This window comes from Ascidiella aspersa, chromosome 9 (genome assembly GCF_963924565.1).
Source record: "Ascidiella aspersa chromosome 9, kaAscAspe10.2, whole genome shotgun sequence".
NCBI classification, from domain to species: domain Eukaryota; kingdom Metazoa; phylum Chordata; class Ascidiacea; order Phlebobranchia; family Ascidiidae; genus Ascidiella; species Ascidiella aspersa.
Window position 1 is genome coordinate 24,947,682 of NC_139455.1, and position 18,192 is coordinate 24,965,873.

The 18,192-nt window shown below is 35.4% G+C and overlaps 1 protein-coding gene across 1 annotated transcript in view; it reads left to right on the top strand.

Moving 5' to 3' along the window:
- The window catches only part of LOC146134603 (uncharacterized), a 24,447-nt gene continuing 6,255 nt past the window's right edge, over positions 1–18,192 (top strand). Inside the window, exons 1-22 of the mRNA XM_083397855.1 lie at positions 1–246; positions 853–981; positions 1,459–1,636; positions 1,809–1,893; positions 2,792–2,899; positions 4,450–4,605; positions 5,993–6,100; positions 6,727–6,849; positions 6,964–7,031; positions 7,200–7,388; positions 7,822–7,964; positions 8,774–8,880; positions 9,849–9,975; positions 10,806–10,864; positions 11,772–11,946; positions 12,461–12,691; positions 13,635–13,822; positions 14,597–14,808; positions 15,463–15,594; positions 16,323–16,482; positions 17,282–17,429; positions 17,703–17,908. Coding sequence (XP_083253981.1) covers positions 60–246; positions 853–981; positions 1,459–1,636; positions 1,809–1,893; positions 2,792–2,899; positions 4,450–4,605; positions 5,993–6,100; positions 6,727–6,849; positions 6,964–7,031; positions 7,200–7,388; positions 7,822–7,964; positions 8,774–8,880; positions 9,849–9,975; positions 10,806–10,864; positions 11,772–11,946; positions 12,461–12,691; positions 13,635–13,822; positions 14,597–14,808; positions 15,463–15,594; positions 16,323–16,482; positions 17,282–17,429; positions 17,703–17,908 — 3,219 coding nt within the window. The 5' untranslated portion in view covers positions 1–59. The remainder of the gene's footprint in view (positions 247–852; positions 982–1,458; positions 1,637–1,808; positions 1,894–2,791; positions 2,900–4,449; positions 4,606–5,992; positions 6,101–6,726; positions 6,850–6,963; positions 7,032–7,199; positions 7,389–7,821; positions 7,965–8,773; positions 8,881–9,848; positions 9,976–10,805; positions 10,865–11,771; positions 11,947–12,460; positions 12,692–13,634; positions 13,823–14,596; positions 14,809–15,462; positions 15,595–16,322; positions 16,483–17,281; positions 17,430–17,702; positions 17,909–18,192) is intronic.

Sequence of the window (18,192 nt, forward strand, 5' to 3'; positions counted from 1 at the left end):
TGAATTAAATTAGTAAAATCAATGAATACGTCCGAACTAGAGTGACCTGTTAAAACTAAATGGCTTCTGGAGATTCGGAAAACGTAGTTCTAGTCAGCGGCTTGCTGGAAGGCTACAGACTAATACAGTTGAAAAATCTGGTTGGAAATTTGCTGGAAGACAGCGATGCTTTGTCGACAATTAATTGGATGAATGAAAATGAACAGAAAACGCCCAAAGCCGAATTGCATTTGCAAAGCCAGCGAGGTAAGTGATTTTTTACACGAAAAGCGGGTCATTTATGTTATGTTTTTTTGTTGTTCAATATAGAGTTTTAGTATGGGTTATCGTTGCTAAATGTTTTACACTCCTTTTTTTAATATTTCTGGACATTTTTTGTTTTTTTTTAACATAACTTTTTAAGCTAAACTGTCACTGCGTTAATGCCCGCCTAAAAATGCCATTGGCCTTTGGTCTCGCATTTCTGTCCCACTAGCAATTAGTTGTCAAGGCAGAACGGTAATTGTACCTTTGTTACGTCACGTTATGACGTACCTTTATGGCGTCACGTCTGAAAAACTTCCCACATTTGCGTCTTAAACCGAAGCTAACACCTAGTATTTGTACTATAAGAATGGGTTTAGGCTACTTTGTTTTAGGATGTTTTTTAACCAGGGGGCGAGCCCTACTTGATATTCAACTTTTTTTGTATTTAATTTAATGGTTTTGTTTGATATTCATACTACCGTCAATATTGTACCTAAAATAACTTGTATACTGATTACTTTGCCCGTAACGCATCAAAAATGAGCTGTTTGCTATAACCAAGTTTGCGGATAGAACCGCTTATGACCAAGTTTACCTTTGATCAAGACAAACGACGACTTTTGGATGTGAAGCGAATCGCGACATTTGTGAACGAGGAAACTCATTTTATCGTGTTCAGCGATGGAAACAAAACCAATCAAGAGAAAAAAGCTGCGGTTTCCGACACTGACGACGGTATGATGTTTTATCTTTTATTGCTGCTGGTTACTTATTAATCGGCATTGCGATATCAGCAAACATTGAGACCAATGCGAGTTTTAAATTGCTCTAAACTCATTGTCATTTAAAAGACCTTAAGTCCCAGTTAAGTCTAATGTAAAATAACTTAAGTCCAAGTCAAGTTATTTGTTAAATAACTTAAGTCCAAATCTATTTTTTCGAATAAATAACAAGTCAAGCTCGGGTCCAACTCATCAGTTGCCCAAGTCAAGTCCCAGTCAAGTCATAACTAGAGCAATTTAACTTCAAGCAAATTCATTCATAACAAATAAAACGTTAAAGTATTAAAATCGTTAAACTCGTTCGATTATGAGCAAAAACTCAACTTAAAATTAACAAAAAAACAACATTTCGCAAGCTAAGTGTTCCACGAGCTAAAACCTAAACTAAAAAATCAGTAAAAATCAACCTTTTCATAAAAACCCAACACAGAGAACGAAGAAGAAGAAGAAATCTTTCAAGACGCCACCTCCACTCATTCGTCTTCCAGGGAATCCATGACGTCACGCAATGATGACGTCACAGTCCAGTGGCAGCAGAAGCGGATTCATTGTGGGGATGTCCCCGATTGGATGTTCGATTGCCGGAATGTGAAAAAGCACTTCGAGAGGTTTGGAATTTTTTATGAATAAAAAAGTGATACCGGTAAAAGCCTAGTTTTTCCATAAAAATTAATTTTTTTTCATAGAAACTTTTTTTGGTAGAATTTGCAAGGATCTGTAATGTAGCTTGATAATGAATTATGTCGATTTACTAATTAATTTTTGGTTGAAATTTGACAGATTCGGGCAGATTACTGACCTTTTTCTTCCGCACAACTTAAAACCAGGAATGAGACCGTTTGCAAAAGTTCGATTCAAAACTCACGTAAGTTAAACATGTCACTTTCAATGTTTCCTTTAAGAATTTTTCACCGTGCAAATGTTGGTTATGTGAGCATGAATATTTTTTACCTAGCAGAGTACTAAATAAATGAAAACCTGGTAGACAAGAATCGTAAAGTTGGTTTAAAATTTTACGGAATTATTTTTTAAACGTTGAATTTACGCACCTTAAAGGGAACACTGTTCACTTTATTTGCTGCTGACTTGTGACTATCATTTATATCAGTGTTTCCCGACCAGTGGGTCGCGAACCATTGGCGGGTCGTGACGATATTTCAAGTGGATCGCAAAGCATTTCTAAATGTTACAGTTTTCTATTAGATATGGAAATTATAGAATTATCATTACGCAACATTTATGCAGCAATGTAACAAATGCGAAACAATTAGCATTAACTATTTCACTAGGTACGCCAGTGGTAAAAATGCAGGTTTTATGTAACTGTTAAATCTTATTTCCAATTAATTGCATATCAAATTATTGCTAAACAATTTGGTCATATCTCATTGTGGTATCACAAAAAAAACTTGCATCTAAAGTGGGTCGCGAACTGTAAAAGGTTGGGAATCACTGATCTTCATGAAGCTGAAAGGGCATTTTTCAGACTAACTATATGCACAAAAGACTGTTTTATTTCATAGGCCTACACGTGCTTTACAAAAATGGTCTCTTTGTATAAATTAGAAGGTTTAGTCATGGGACTCCGCATTTCTATCACTGGACAAAGTGACGTTTTACTTGTTAGGAAATGGCGATAGTCGACAAAAAACAGGAAAAACAGTTTATTTCTTAGGCCTATATATTTGTTTTATAAAAACTGTGTCCAAACGAACAGGCTCAGCAATAGAACTTACTCGGCAAATTTACTCTTTACATTTTAGGAAATGGCGATGGCTGCAATCAGATACCACAACAGCAATAAAGGTCACAGGGACACCAACACAATGTTTGTGGAGTGGGACAGAGTGGAAGGTAAATATAACTGGCTTGTGGGTCCACACAGGCTTTCTAGCACTTAATGTAGTGTTTCTCATCCATGGGTCGCGACCTAAAATTGTGTCGATTTGATTTGGTTGGGTCGCCGACTGCAATAGTTTCACATGGTTAGAATTATTCAGATTGATTCTGAGAATGATTTCTCAAAAAATGAGAGAATTGCGCAAACAATGCGAAAACAAGGCTCATGTTAATAAAATCGCAATGATTCATGCTGATTTGCTGTGATTTGTTTGCTTACAAAAGGTTGAGTGAAGAGAATTGGGTCGCCAAAGGTTCTTCCTTGTACTTACGCTATAGAGATTGGGTTGCCGAGACAAAAGGTTTGGGAAATGAGTTTACGCCTCTTAGGTGAAGTCGCCCGTGATACTGTTACCCAGCTCGCCTTTATGGTTATTTACATCCGGGGGGGGGGGGGGGGGGATACTTGCGGGGGGGGCACTTGCCCTCCTCTGAAATTTCAAAAATGCGATAAAAATTTCTTCTGATATAAAATCGTAGGTACATATTAGTATCTTAGGTACAGAAGTAAAATTATGTGTATATATACATATTGTCCCCCTCCCCTGGACAGCTTTCTTCGGGCGCCTCTCTTTACCAAAGCTTCCTTGTTTCCACAAAAAGTTCCTTGTTGTTACGCTATACTTACACTATAAAGATTGGGCGCCTAGACAAAAGGTTGGGAAACACTGAGTTGCCTCGTAGGTGATTCCGTTTGTGAAACTGATACCCAGCAGCTCGCCTTTATGAAACCTTCTTTACAGCTGTTTGATTTGCACAAATTATTGAAGATCAAATATAGCTGAATCACCATGAGGCAGTGTACACAACTAATAGTCAAATTATTTCATGTCCAACTCACATTTTCTTTAAAGTGCCTTTAAAAACATCTAAAAAATGTTTGTGAGTTTTTTTAATTTTAGAAAATTGCAGGAGCGAAGACGTGGCTCATTTTAACTAATTCCAACTTTTTTATGCAAATATCTTGTTTCTTCTTCGTATACTTTAAGCTTACAAAAAGTCCAGTAAAGGGAATTGTATCTCCAAAGCTACTCTACAATACTTACGCTTTGTATTTTTTTGTCGCCGTGTAAAAAGGTTGAGAAACACTGATTTAGCCCAATCATAATACTTTTACATTTAAACTGCAATCTAATTTGTCACGTATTTGTCAAACAGAACAAGGAAAAGGGTTAATTTTGCGAAAGAGTTAGTTCAACAAAAGTTGTATTATGGAAACAATATGTTTTTTTATAATTTGTTTTACAATTTGGAGTGAAAAGTTGATTAATAAGCATTTTTCTTTGCCGTCCAGGTGAACGTTTTCCCATATTTTGCCACACGAAATTATGTATTCTTGTTTTTGTTGTCTGGTTATGTGACCGAAAAACTTGAGTTGCCTAAGGTTTATTGCGCTTAACGATGACCTTTAATGATTTGTCTGAATTAAACCTCATGACTGCTTTATGGTAGGTATATGATATTCGTTGCATTTTTGTTGCATTAGGAACCTTACGTTATACAACTTCCATATTTTTCGCAGCCCGACAGATCCGCCATGAAATATCATTCCGCCAGGTGGAGCACTTTCGCGACAACTCTGAGTCACGTGCTTCGTCTTCGATTAATCAGAAGCCGCGACCTTCAGGACAGCAATCGAGAGCGGGAAACAAATCGTCAAAGTCAAGCGTTTATTCTGGTGAGTGTTTTTTCATCTTTTTTCATTTTTTGGGGGACATTAAATGCGTCTTGTTGAGTTGTGTTATAGGTTTTTATAGTAGCAGGTAAAATCCTGTCACAATCTAATAAACAAATGCCTCATATTGTAATAAACATATGTTCTTATTCCTCTTATTAAAAAAACTTGAAAAGAATAGAGAAGTACCTTATAAATAACACTGCCTCTATAAAAATACCGCTAAAGATAAAAACTACGTTTCGCAATATTAAAAATGCATTTGAAAATGAAAAATTTTACCCAAAAGCTTTTCACGATAAATAACTTTTACCCTTTCACCAAAAAAACAAATATTTTCACAAAATAAAAACATAAAATATATGCCTCTTGCAATATTTTCATACAGAGAGCTCGAAGCGAACCGGTAAAAAATTCACGAAATCACGAAGATCTCACCATGATGACCATGATGACCAGGAGTCTCACTACAGCTCACAAGATGAAAGCAGCGAATATTATGGCAAGTCCTATCTTCAACGTAACGTATTTACATGATTATCATTGAAAATTAAACCAGTAAAGATTTACGACATTCACTACTGCGTTAGTTTTTTATAGTTTAATTGACGCAAAACCCGCAACAGAACCAATCCACATAAAAATTGACTCTTCTTTTTAACAGATGATGTTAAGACTGTTGATAAAAATAGAATTTTACAGAAAGATATAAATAGAATCTCTATTAGAATAAGAAACTGATGATGCCTATTCATAAGGCGAAATCTTAAATTTCTGTATATTTTTAAGAAATGATTTTAGGTGTTATACCCGTTTTTGTAAACAGTCTTGACATCATCTGTTACTAAACCAAGAATCTTTCTTTTGCATTTCATTGTCTGCGGGAAATTCCTTACTTACAAAAGTTTTTCGGCTCTTCAAATCAAAGTATAGCCACCGCCTTCCTAACCCGTTTCCAAACCCTAAAATTAAGCAGATAGGTTTTCTTTAAAATCAGCAATAATTGGGATATGGTTGGTGAAGGTGGTTATCTGTCGGTTTACTTTTAGTGCTGATTATAATTACTTTGAAATATCTGTTTTGTTTTAGTTTATTTAGCGAGTTTAAACTGCGTTTCTGCGACCGAATAACTATATTTGAGCGTGGCAATCTTTAGGGGCAACATTACAGCAAATTTGAATAAAATAAATATACAAACCTGTAGTAAGGTGGATGGTAGTATGATCGTATCAAAGTTAACGCCTTTTGTTTCGTTAACCCGATAACAAAGTTTTCTTTTAATTTTTTATTTTAAATGCCAATATATTTGCCATGAAGCTTCTACTTGCTTTACCATCAAGCTATACTATTTTTAAATCTTTTGCTAATTGAATTGACTTTTCATTAACAGACGAAGCAGACAAACCCAGGTCTGTTGTATCAATGCCGAACTCTTACAGATCAAATACCAGAAGAGACCAAGATATACAACGTTACGATGACCATCGTGGCAATTACGGTGGGTCAACTCTGATTTGCCCAAAACGTTGTACGCACAAAATTTCGCTAAACTTATGAGTGGGATCAAATGGTGCAAAGTTCCACCATTACGCGTTTTGTGTTAAAGGTTCCTATTCGTTTCAAAACAGTTTTGGATTATTTTTACCGCGGCACCCTTGATAAGGTTTTTATTTGTGTGGACCAGGATCGGCAGGAATTTTTTAGGGATGAAGTCTAAATATATTTAAGGTGAAGGCGCAAAACCTTTTTTTATTAAACCATATTTTTGCATTGTGTAACCTTTTTAAACATGTTCTTAAACTTTTAAAGCTTGCAGCACACTGATTACTTTTTTATAAAACAGGTTTCAAAACTGCTATTCTGCAAAACATAACATAGAGTTCATGCACTCCAATAACTAAGTGTTAGTCAGCGTGTAGTCAACATGGTAAAATATGGACTTTTTATTTCACCATATACCATTATATAAAAATCAAAGAGAATTATACCTTTGTTATTATTTACTGTGCTTAAGGCTACACTTTTGACTCTCTTAAAAACTCTGGTTGGCGAGAGTTTCACACTCACTGTTCGATAGGGTTCTACTAGTTTTAAATTCGCCCTGATGAGCCGTTATATTCTCAGCAGATAAATATGGTCAATCTAGCAAATCCGGTGCAGCCCCTGTACCGAAACCACGACGTTCAGTTGCTGTTTCTTCAAAATCAAAGCCCAAAAATCAGGACGAATACACATCCAGCCAATCAGGTAACACATCGACTTTATTAGTTGATAAAAAAAACACTATGTTGTTTCCTATTGGAGCAACGTTTATTTTTATTTTTTGGTGATAATTTAAAACAGAGTGGTTCATAATTGCAGCATCTAGGTCCAGAATACTATTCCCTGTTTTCAAGCGGCTGCACACAAAACTTGCCTGCTGATAATTTGTATTTTATATGTTTAATTTGTTATACTGTTTTTAGCTTTTAGATTTTTGAGACTTCGTGATACATAATATTTGCGAGCATTGTAAGAAGCACATGAATGTTAAATGACTTGAGAATATTTAGAGCTTACTTTCAGGCTAACGTCTGACCCTTATTTTACCCGTTCAGTTTCCAATCTTGTTTTGAAAATTCTTGCTCAGAGGAATTCGACGAGTGCAGCGCCGATGAGATTCATGCACCACCTCGCCAAGACGATGGTGATTTTGGCGACCAAAGTCCTGCGTTTGACAGCAGCATCCACACTTGGTCAGAGCTGGTGCTGAAACACAGCGGACTTTTCACCGGCGACCCCGACAGGTTTGTACCAGTAATGTCCGATAATATGGGATCGTAGCCTATACCCGATGCCAAGTGTTAGTATCGGTACTTGCCCGTTACTTGAGTGTAGGGATGTCCGGGAGCCTTCAGAGGGTCTAACCGAAATCAACTGAATATTTTTTGTTATTTTTTGGTGAGGGAATCATAATCAGATGATTAAAGCAATTTTTAAGGCTTAACGTTCTATTTTAATATCGATGGCTTAAATTGAAATCGACTTACTTTAAAAATGACTTGTTTGACTGGGACTTGACTTGTTATGTTTTTAAATGACTTGAATTAAACACAAATATTTATTTTTACAAAAAACTTGACTGGGAATTAGGTCATTTCAGAATGACAACGGAAACAAATGTTGTAAAGTCGTGCACTAGATCATTCAGAAGAGATGATTTATCTTACTTTTTTACAGATGTGTTTTGTTGCAAGCCACCAGTGGTGAAATCCAGGTAGACGAATTGCGCAACTACCTGGACAGCACTGACCTTCAAGCGAAGCACAAGGGCATTTGGAACTTGCCGGACGGGACACTTCTTGAGCTGGACAATCAAGAAAGTAGGGATGAATTATATTGGTGAAAAGCAGCACGGCAGAGTCGGTTAAAAATAACCCAAATCCGACTCAGGCAAAAAAGATGAACCCGAGTTCGACTTTCGAGTCCGACTCCGGCCAAAAAAAATAAACCCGAGTCCGACTTCGGCCAAATATGCGATTTTTGTCGAGTCCCGAGCCCCAGTCCTACTCTACAGAATGCGTTTCATCTATTTACGTAACTAAAATACGGTTGATTTTAAGCAATCCACTCATATAAGTGTCATATACTTGGTTGGACAATATTCCACCATTTGCCATTCCACTTTTATAATTTAAAGGTTTGATGCCGTATGAGTTTCGAAATTTGGAACTGCGCATGCGCACGTCAAACCGGCTCTATCGAGTCCCGAGTCCGACTCCGCAGCCCTGATATGTACAAAGCAATGTACAACATGAGAACTACGCAAGCGGTGCGAATAAAAATATAGGATTTGTTGGATAGCGACTAACCCTATTTAATAACGTAAAATGATGACCTGCAGTTAATTTAAGTGAAAAATCGCAAGAACAGCATAATATAACATCGTGCAGTTAATCGCCTTTCTACATTTTGAAGAACTGGAAAGTCAATATAATTTTTTGGCATTCTGAAAAGATATTAATGTCAGAATTACCCAGCACTCCGAACAATATTAAATTCAAAATACTCAAAAGTAAATTCGAGGAAATTACCTTTAGTGAAATAATCCCTAGTATGTGACTTTTTTCGGTCCAAATGTATTGTGTGTAGTGCATGTCCAGCTAAACTAATAAACTGTCTTACTTTTAAGCTGCCTCAAGATTCCAAAAGAAGGGCAAGATCAACCTTGGCGATCTTCAGATCAAAATATTGAGGAAGAAAGTTCCAGAAGTGTTTGAAGATCGCTTTCTCTTGCAGGTTTTTAACTTATTACTGTGTGGACGATTCATATTTTAACTGCGATAAGCCAATGTTCACTTTGCTTTTTGTCTGCTTTATGATTGTTGTTCGTTTTTTTTTGGATTTAGGTTCTTTTTGCTTTTTTGCATCAATTTGTTTGCACATGATATAAGCAAAAGGGTAATACCCTAAACGTAAAGTGCGTAATATGTAAGCTAAAATACGGTTAAACAGATAAATACAAACATGACCGAATCAAACGGTGACAGAATTTTGAGCTATGACCCATGGATTGAGTAGGCCTAACACTGTTTTATTAAAATGATCTCACTATAACATTGGTTTCTAAATATGCTTTTAATTATTTGTTTGGTTTATTAAAAACAAAGCAACCTACTTCTAAATGGCTTGAATATAGGCTAATGGAAAGTTCAACTTATTAGTGTGGACGTTTCATATTTTAACTGCGATAAGCCAATGTTGACTTTGCTTTTTGTCTGCTTTATGATTGTTGTTCGCTTTTTTGGATTTAGGTTCTTTTTGCTTTTTTGCATCAATTTGTTATTTTAACGACGATAATCTGGTTGCTTTTGGAATTCTTTGCCTTTGCCTGCTTTATAAGTTGTTCGCTTATTTTGGGATTAGGTTAAGTATATTTATTTAACAGTTGAACACGCCTTGAGCATCCCAGCAATAAAAATATTGTGTTCCAGCTACTATTTGTTGCTATCAAAAAAGTGTCGCGACTTATCTAACACTTTTGAGTAATATATTTTTAATAGGCTAATACAACAACTAAAACAATTATGATCGAGGTATTTCTGTTGATTTTTGATTATGTCTTCTAATTTTTCAAGGAAGTGAAAGTAATCGGCCAGGGCGACAAAGTTGCCAAACGCTTTTTAAGGTTTATTTCGATTGGAGTATTTTCAAGAAATAGAAGTCTCAGCAACCAAATTTAATTTTAACGAATTAAAACTCTTTAGGGCACATTTGAAGACAGCGAAGTGGTAGAGACCTTGCTCGAAGGTTGCGATTTCGATGATGACGTAATACCTGACGTCACAGAATTGGATGAATCGAAGTACCTGGTCGAGTTTCACAAGAAAATTGGTGAGTTGTGAAAATTTGGGAAAAAGACCGAATGCTTTTTTTAACGAAACCTGTATTCTTATCACTATTAGCAAAAGTAGATTTTCGAATTAAATAACCTGGATTGCTTTTTATAAAGAAAGGAAAACGATATCATTTAGAATTGCGTTGAAAATTGCTGGCACTTTACTATACTGTTTGTCATAAGGGCCACGCATGATATAAAGCTTTTAACTAAGATAAACGGAACTATCAACGAATAATTCAATTTAACATCCTAATAATGCCTTCTTAAGAGTGAATAATGAAATTTGTATTCATAAGTGCAAAATTTATGTTTGTACATCTCTTAAAGCTGTATCATTCAATTGATCTATATAGCCCTAAATATAGTAGTTCAATCCTCCTTTAAACCAGTGGTCGGCAATCGCCGGTGCCGGTCCGCGAGGAGTTTATTACCGGTCCGTAGCAGGGTTGCCAGATGATATTTTGATAAAAATCTAACTCCTCGTACGTACAATATATCGAAAAACGGGCCATATATAATGTTTTTTTGATATTTTAAGCGTGCTCACCTCAAAGTGCAATATAATCAAATCATGCAAACAATGTTTATAAACAATGTTGATGTTCAGACAGGAAATTTTAGAAAAAACGCATGCATTTTAATTGGGACATTGAAAAAAGTTGTTCCTTTACTGAACATTTGTTGCTTTTAAGGCCGCTCCGCGACAAAATTTCAGTTTTAAACCGGTCCGCAGTGTAAAAAAGGTTGCCGACCCCTGCTTTAAACAATCAACAACACAGCCTTTTTATACAAAGGGTCGCATTTTTATGGTTTATTTCTGCAGATGTTCGCCAAGTAATGAAATCCCTTGAAGAAACGCCACTTGAAGAAGTCCAGCTTAAGGTGACGTCCTTTTAATTAGAGTAATAGTAATTCTTGACTTTTATATACAGACGCTTGTGCATAATTTTTTATCAAGCTAAAATTTGAGACTGACCCAACCAATTACTTGGGTCTATATTTGTAAACACGCGCGCCATAAAGCTCAATAATGTGTATTATAGGAGATCCCTTGTAATGACGTCATCAAACAGAAGGGCATAATTTTTGCCTTAATAACAATGGTGCCTATCGGAATATAAAAATTATAAATCGTATATGTCTACAGAGCAGAAAAGTCTAACAAAGCTCACAATTATGGTTAGATCACTATTTATAGATGTTAAAAATAATGACATTCTATTTGAAAAAGATAAACTGACATTGCATTGCCGGCGAAACATTTATAATAGTATCTAACCTAGATTATTAGCTTTGCTAGACTTTTCTGCTCTGAAGACATATACGATTTAATAATGGGTTACAGTACTACTAGATAATTCTAGTTTTCTAAATCAATGAATTGAAGCAAACTGCGATTTGTTATTAGTACACCGAAAGCCTTCGCAGAATCAAATTAGGATTGCTTTTTTAAGTGATCGACAGAATCGGTTAGTTTCACGAAAGTATTTCTTTATAACCTATTGTAGTTTAATTGGTTGGTTTTATGGGTCTAGAGTACTCCGCTGTAAAATTGTTTTTAGGCATAAGACACTATTTATAAATGGTGAAACATCTGTATATATATACACTAAATAGTGTCTGATCTGAATTACTAGCTATACTCGACTATTCTACTGTTATTGATCAGAAAGTGAGGTCGACATTTATCTTCCAAGGGTCAAGGTGATTTCGAATATCACATATTTAGTACAACATCGTATTTTTCTCAACTTTTTCGTCGTGTTTTAAACATTTTACTTTCCGCCAGGTGTCGCTCGTGTGCCGCAGCGACTGCGTCAAAGTCGAAAACCTGGACGATGACGTAACTAATGACGTCATCAGGATTTCGTTTATGAGCAAAAAGATCGGCGGCGGTCCGGTGACCAAAGTTGAGAGGCTCGAGGAAAATGACCTTGTGCTGGTGTTCTTCTCAAACTTTCAAGGTCACACATGGTTTGCTCGTAGCAGATGATGTTCCAGCTCTTGTTGTACAAAAACAGCCAGACTTGGACAACTAAATTTGTTTTATTTTCTAAAGGAGAGAGAAACCAAATTAGAGCATTTCACTTTTTCCCAATTAAATTATAAATGAAATTAATTTTTTTTTTTTCAAAATTAAATTAGAAATTAGATTTACCAAGTTCTTGAAAACTTAAAACTTGAATTTGAGCTAGAATTACATTTAATTAATTTAAAATCAATGTGGTTTAGACATGTCTAATTGTCCAAGTATGGTTTCGACACAATTTTTTATCCTAGTGTGATTGTATTGGATAATTCAATGCATGTGGCGTAAAACGAGTTTCTTTATATGGGGAAATGCCTGTCAAACGTTTATGAATAAGGAAGCGCGTTTTACCTAAAAAGAGTAACTGACAAAAATTAGCACGGCAAAATGGGCACAACAAATTTATGTAATATAACAAATGTTTAGAGAGATACTTAACTCATTCATAGATGCCGAACGTTTGGTGAAGAAGTCTGAAAGCCAGGACATATTAGTCTCCAAGCAGCCGGTCTTGGTTTCTCTCTATTATCACAGCTTATCTGACGACCACGTGCAACCACTGGAGGCACCAAAGCGCAAGGCAAAGTCCAAATCGAAATCTGGCAACTCGAAAAAATCCGTCGTAGCTCCGCCGACCAAGCTTGAAAAGAAAGTTAAAAAGGAAACTTCGTCTAAGAAAGGTTCCTAAATATACCGTAGAACTATAAAACTTTGTTAGTTTTGAAGCATAATGGTTGGAGGTGGTAGTAATAATTGTTGGAGGTTGTAGTTGTCACGACGAACATCACTAATCGACAAACGTAGTAAGAATATCAAAGCCCATACAGAAGTAGGTAGCATTTTAAACGTTTCGAATATTTCATTTTAAAAAAAAGTTGAAAACGTTCAAAATGTTTCCTACTTCTGTATGGGCTTTGTTACTCTTACTACGTTTGTAAGTTATGTACCTCAATGATGTTCGTCATGACATGATGACACATATGCATTCTGTAAAGATTTTTTTTTGTACAACATGATTGAGGTAAATCTCTAGTATTCCAGCAAAAACGCCTTATATAATTTTAATAGCATACTTTATTATTTTTAACCTGTACCGCTAGACATGTAGATTAATTTAACTCCAAATACTGTGTGTTTTTATTTTAGGTTAGGGGTAAAATTGTAGATATATTTTATTACGATAATTTTTATAGAACTCAAATACAAAAAAATGGTCGCATTTTCCAAAAATATGAAATATATACACGCACCGTGTGGAACATACAAAAACTAAAAATTTTATAAGGATCCTGTGAATTACTGAAGAACAATCTAATTTACAACAAATGCTGGTATTATTTAGGCATGGTAAAAGAGTTGTTAATCCTTATAAAACAACGCAGTATCGTAAGCTTATAAAATAATCCTAATTTCTCAACAGACTTGTATGTTGATCAGGCGCCGGGCATATCACAAAAAAACAAATTCTGAAAAGTTTTTGCTAAAAAGAGGAAAAAGGCGTTAGTAACATTGTTGAAAATAACTAAATAATAACAAGTTTCGAAAAAAATATATTCACAAGTTTCGAAATAGGCCACTAGTCTTACAAAAGCTTTCCAAACGTTTAATTGTATTGATTTGCAGCGCGACTGGTGGTAGAGTTTAGGGACACCCCCGAACTGGAAACCGACTTGGTACATTACATTCGCAAGTCAAGGAAAAGTTTCGAAGCATTGTACAAATATCTTGAAGATCTTGCAGAACTTGAGATCACTGAAAAAACGACCAGCAAGGGTCCTAGCTTTATTCTCAGCTACAAACCAGAACTGAAGGTATAACATATTGAAGGTATAAAATATTCCAGCCATAGCCCAATGCCCTCCACGGGCGCCTAATAAATTTAAAAAAATGCACAACAAATGCTCTTAAAAAAGTAAAAAACAAGCTTTAAATGCTGTTGAAGTCAATTCGTAGTCTTGACTTTTGCTTTTTCTTTTTTCCTTTTGCTTTCTATCTTATGGTGGAAATGAAAACGTTGTTCTGACAATTTTATTTATTAATAAAATTCAAGGTAAAGAATCGAGCATAAATAACACAAGTTTAACATTCAAAAAAAAGGGGGGGCACAGTTGTTGAGGGTTTCTGTAAAGAGTTAACGAAATAAAAACGGGATATCAGAAATGCCATCACCACGTGTAATAGTGTACAGTTGCATATTTTATAAACACTTTATCGCTAAGCCCATTTACAGCTATTGCGTTATGTTCTAAGCCAGTGATTATCAAGTAGCCTAGGGTGTTTAAATATCACAATGAACCTAAAAACATTTTAACAAGTTTTTTTCGAGCATTTTTTCTGGTATTCGTGTTTGTCAAAGATCTCCATTTTTACGTCCTACTTCTATTTTCGTATATTTACTATAAGAAGTATTAATTTTTTTTATTCTTAGGCAAAGTTGAATGTATATTTACTACAAACAAGTATTAATGTGCCTAAATCCGTTTCGAGATGAATGGTTGGTAAAAACTAACGTTGGTGGAGAAATATTTTCACCACAAGTGTATAAACACTACACCATTCAACCAAAAAAAACTTATTTTTTGCAGAAACTGCCGGACAACCTAAAGCAAAACCAGAAGCGTTTTGAGACAACTTGTCGCGAAATTTCGTCCAAGTTTTTTGGAACCTTCGTCTCGCGTTCTGCCACATACGACAAGGCCAACCTTGCAGCCGTGCGAAGGTCAAATCGATGGAACGAGGACCATGACCTTCTCAAGGTCGAAGTAGAGGACGAATCTTTCGCTGAAGCTTACGTCAGGTGTGAAGAGACCTACTTAAAATAATAATGTTCACTTTTAATTTGATGTTTTGTGTTTATAATATAAGGCAAAAAAATAATTGTTTAACAAAAAATGTTTTTATAAAGTAATTATTAGGCAATCTAAATTAGTTGACTTTTTTTAAATATACCAATTTACTTATAGAAAATTATGTTTGGCCAAACAAATATTCCACATTAAAGTGTCTGGAAATGTTAAGTAATTATGAATTGGTTACCTTTTCTTCCAAAATAACCGTCTACCGTACGTTTCGTAAATTGTCTTAGGCTAAAATAATATTTAACAATATACGTTATTTTAACCGATACATAAAAAAAATACTGAAAAATATCGAAATTAGTTCAATTACTTTCGGAATGAAGTCATTTACCTTAGCAAGTGAAATGTGACAAAAATAAAAATAAAACGTACAAAATAAGGCACAAAATTAAAAAACAAGAACACCAATAAGAATAAGATAACCATGTGACACCATAAAGATACAATTTATCTTTTTATAGTGCCTCCTGATTTCCCTTATTTAAAATTAGACGAATACTGTCATTTACAAAGACCAATAAAAATAACCATAAATTCTGTTAATAGAAAGAAAAATCTCGGTACATTTTTAAGTTTTTGTTTTTTCATTTAAGATGGAGTGTAACGAACCCCGGTCACGTGATAATAACTGGCTCAGAACATGACGTCACAGCTGTGCTGACGTATTTGAAGGACAAGTGTGACATCACAGACGAAAGCGTGCCGTTCTTGAAGTGGCAATACAGGTGTGATTAATGATTATTGGATATGTGTAAATTAATCTTTATGGATACAACACTTTTCACACTAAAAAAAGCAAATAAAAATAAAAATTGCTTAAATATGCCATGTAAGCGTTATATTTTTGAATTCACATGTTTCAGCTATTGCTAATGTATTTAAACTGCGGTATGCCTTCAAATTGCAATACCTTTAAGAAAGGATGCTTGAGCATGCTTGGCCATATTTTAGTTTAGTTTGTTGTACAACTTTTAGTTTGTTAACACCACTATTACCTAACCTAGCAGTTCCTTACTTTTCGGGCTTACCTAACATATAAATAGTTCGCAGCACCCTGGCCATTATTTTCGATGAGCAATTTACTGTAACGTCATATTAAATAAGATTTAAACCACATACATCAAATGTTTACATTGTAGGAAATTAGTTTTGATTTGTTGCACTGTGGTCCTACACAAAATGTTGTTTAAGAAATAGTTTCAAGTATATCTCGGCACCATTGAGAGTCAAAATCCCGTTTCGGAACCTTTGATCTAACCAAATAAAAACGTATATTATTAATAACTAAATGACAGCAAAAAACAGATTTATTTAAAATCAGTATCGTGCTGTTTTGTGCAAGGTAAAACAGTAAAAGGACAATCAATTGGAGCACGGGTACAGTAAGAACAAGAAAACTTTGCTGCATTTCAATGTTAGGTTAAGATCTAATTCTCTTTTAATATTTTTTTAGGGCCCTGGTTGAATGTGACGTAATTAGGGAAATCACCGATCAGCTGAAAGACAAGGTCAATGTTAAGCATTCGATGAAAGATGATGGTGGGTTGGTGACATTTCGTGGTCCGAGCACTTGCATGCACGAAGCAAGAACGAAACTCACCAACGCTTTAATGGTAGGCGACATTTTTTAATATTTTTATCCCGTAGAACTACTTTATTAACACAAAATATGTAAGGCTAAATAGTTGTGTTATTGAAGAACGGGAACATCCGACCTACACTCTCATGGTGGGCTACATTTTTTTCGAGTTGTTATTTATCAAGTATTTTTTTATAAATCTGAATCAAAAGTGTTGTATCACTTACCAGAAAATAATACTGAAATCTCAACGTAAGCGTATAATGTACGTAAAATTCATTTCGGGAATGGTTGTTTTTAAAAAAAATCTTTTTGTTTTTAATCATGGTAAAACGAGTTGTAAAATAAAAAGTTAACCCTTTGTTGCCTGAATTTGTTTCTATAGGCTAAAAGTTTTTTTTTCCTCTTTACACTGGTTTGGCCCTAACTTGAAGAAAAAAAAAAAACTTGATGTTTTTTAAATAAGAGATTTGTGACTCTCAACCAAAAAAATGCTAGAGCGCTTGCAGTTAACATTCAATCTATATCACATTTATCAATTTTATAAAAGTTTGTTTGGACAAAGGCATCTTTAGTGACTTTTCCCGCAACAAACACACTATTTGTGTGCTTCACCTGTGTCGATAAAAATGACACTTCGAAACATTTGATTGAAATTTACAGAGTTGTTATGTAGTTTCTGTGCTCAAACTACAAAAGTGATGATATAACCTACCTACTTTCAGTTAAACTTAACAATATTGTAAGAGATGTTTTCACTTAAAACCGTTGCATCTCGTTTAACATGCACGTATTGGAGACTGGTAAAGTATGAGTTTTCTGATTATTGGCAGAACGTTACAACTTCGCCTTTAAGAGAAGAAGGAGGTCGAACTGAGTTTCTTCTTTCTTCTCTGAAAAGCGAGAGAAATGGATTGGATGAAGATAAGGTGGACGTAAGACAGAGGATTCAGGAAAAGTTTAAAAACGACAAAGTTCTCGGTGAGTTCATGTGTAAAGCATACAAATATATACAGTTAATTATTAAGAGTAAAATATTTATAAATTTTGGGGGGGGCCATGGCCCCTCAGCCCCCCCTGGCTACGCCTATGCTATAAACCAGACAAAATGTTTACTTTAAGGCGTAATGGTTTTCGTTTGTAGTAAGGCGTAATATGAATTCGTGAAAATGAATAAGAGTTATTCGAAACGTCCAAAATGATACCTACTTTTGTATGGGCTTTGATATTCTTATTACATGTTTTCCTTTACAGCTTCGCTCCAGCTTAGAGGGGAAGAGGTTTGTCTCCTTTACACGAATCCGGAACAACATCGTCGGGCTCTTTCCTCCTTGGAAGATCTAGTGAAGATCGACTTGATGGAAGTGAGCGAAGGATTTGAAGGGGTGGTGGCATCCAAGGAGTGGAAACGACTCAGTCAGAACGTTTCTGCAACTGGCAGCACTCAAATCTATCTCAACGTGAGTTCTGCGCAAGATTAACAAGTTTATTACCAGGTTTTTGTGCATGTTTTTTTACTTGCTCCCCTCTAATCCTGCGTAGCTCAGTTGGTAGAGCGACGTTCCGGTATGACCGAGGTCGTGAGTTCGAACCTCAACGCAGGCTAGTTTTACGAACCGGATGCAGCAGGCAACGGCGCATGGTTGTTTTTAGATTCGCTCCCCTCTGAGCCTGCATAGCTCAGTTGGTAGAGCGACGGTCCCGGCTTGACCGAGGTCGTGAGTTCGAACCTCACTGCAGGCTA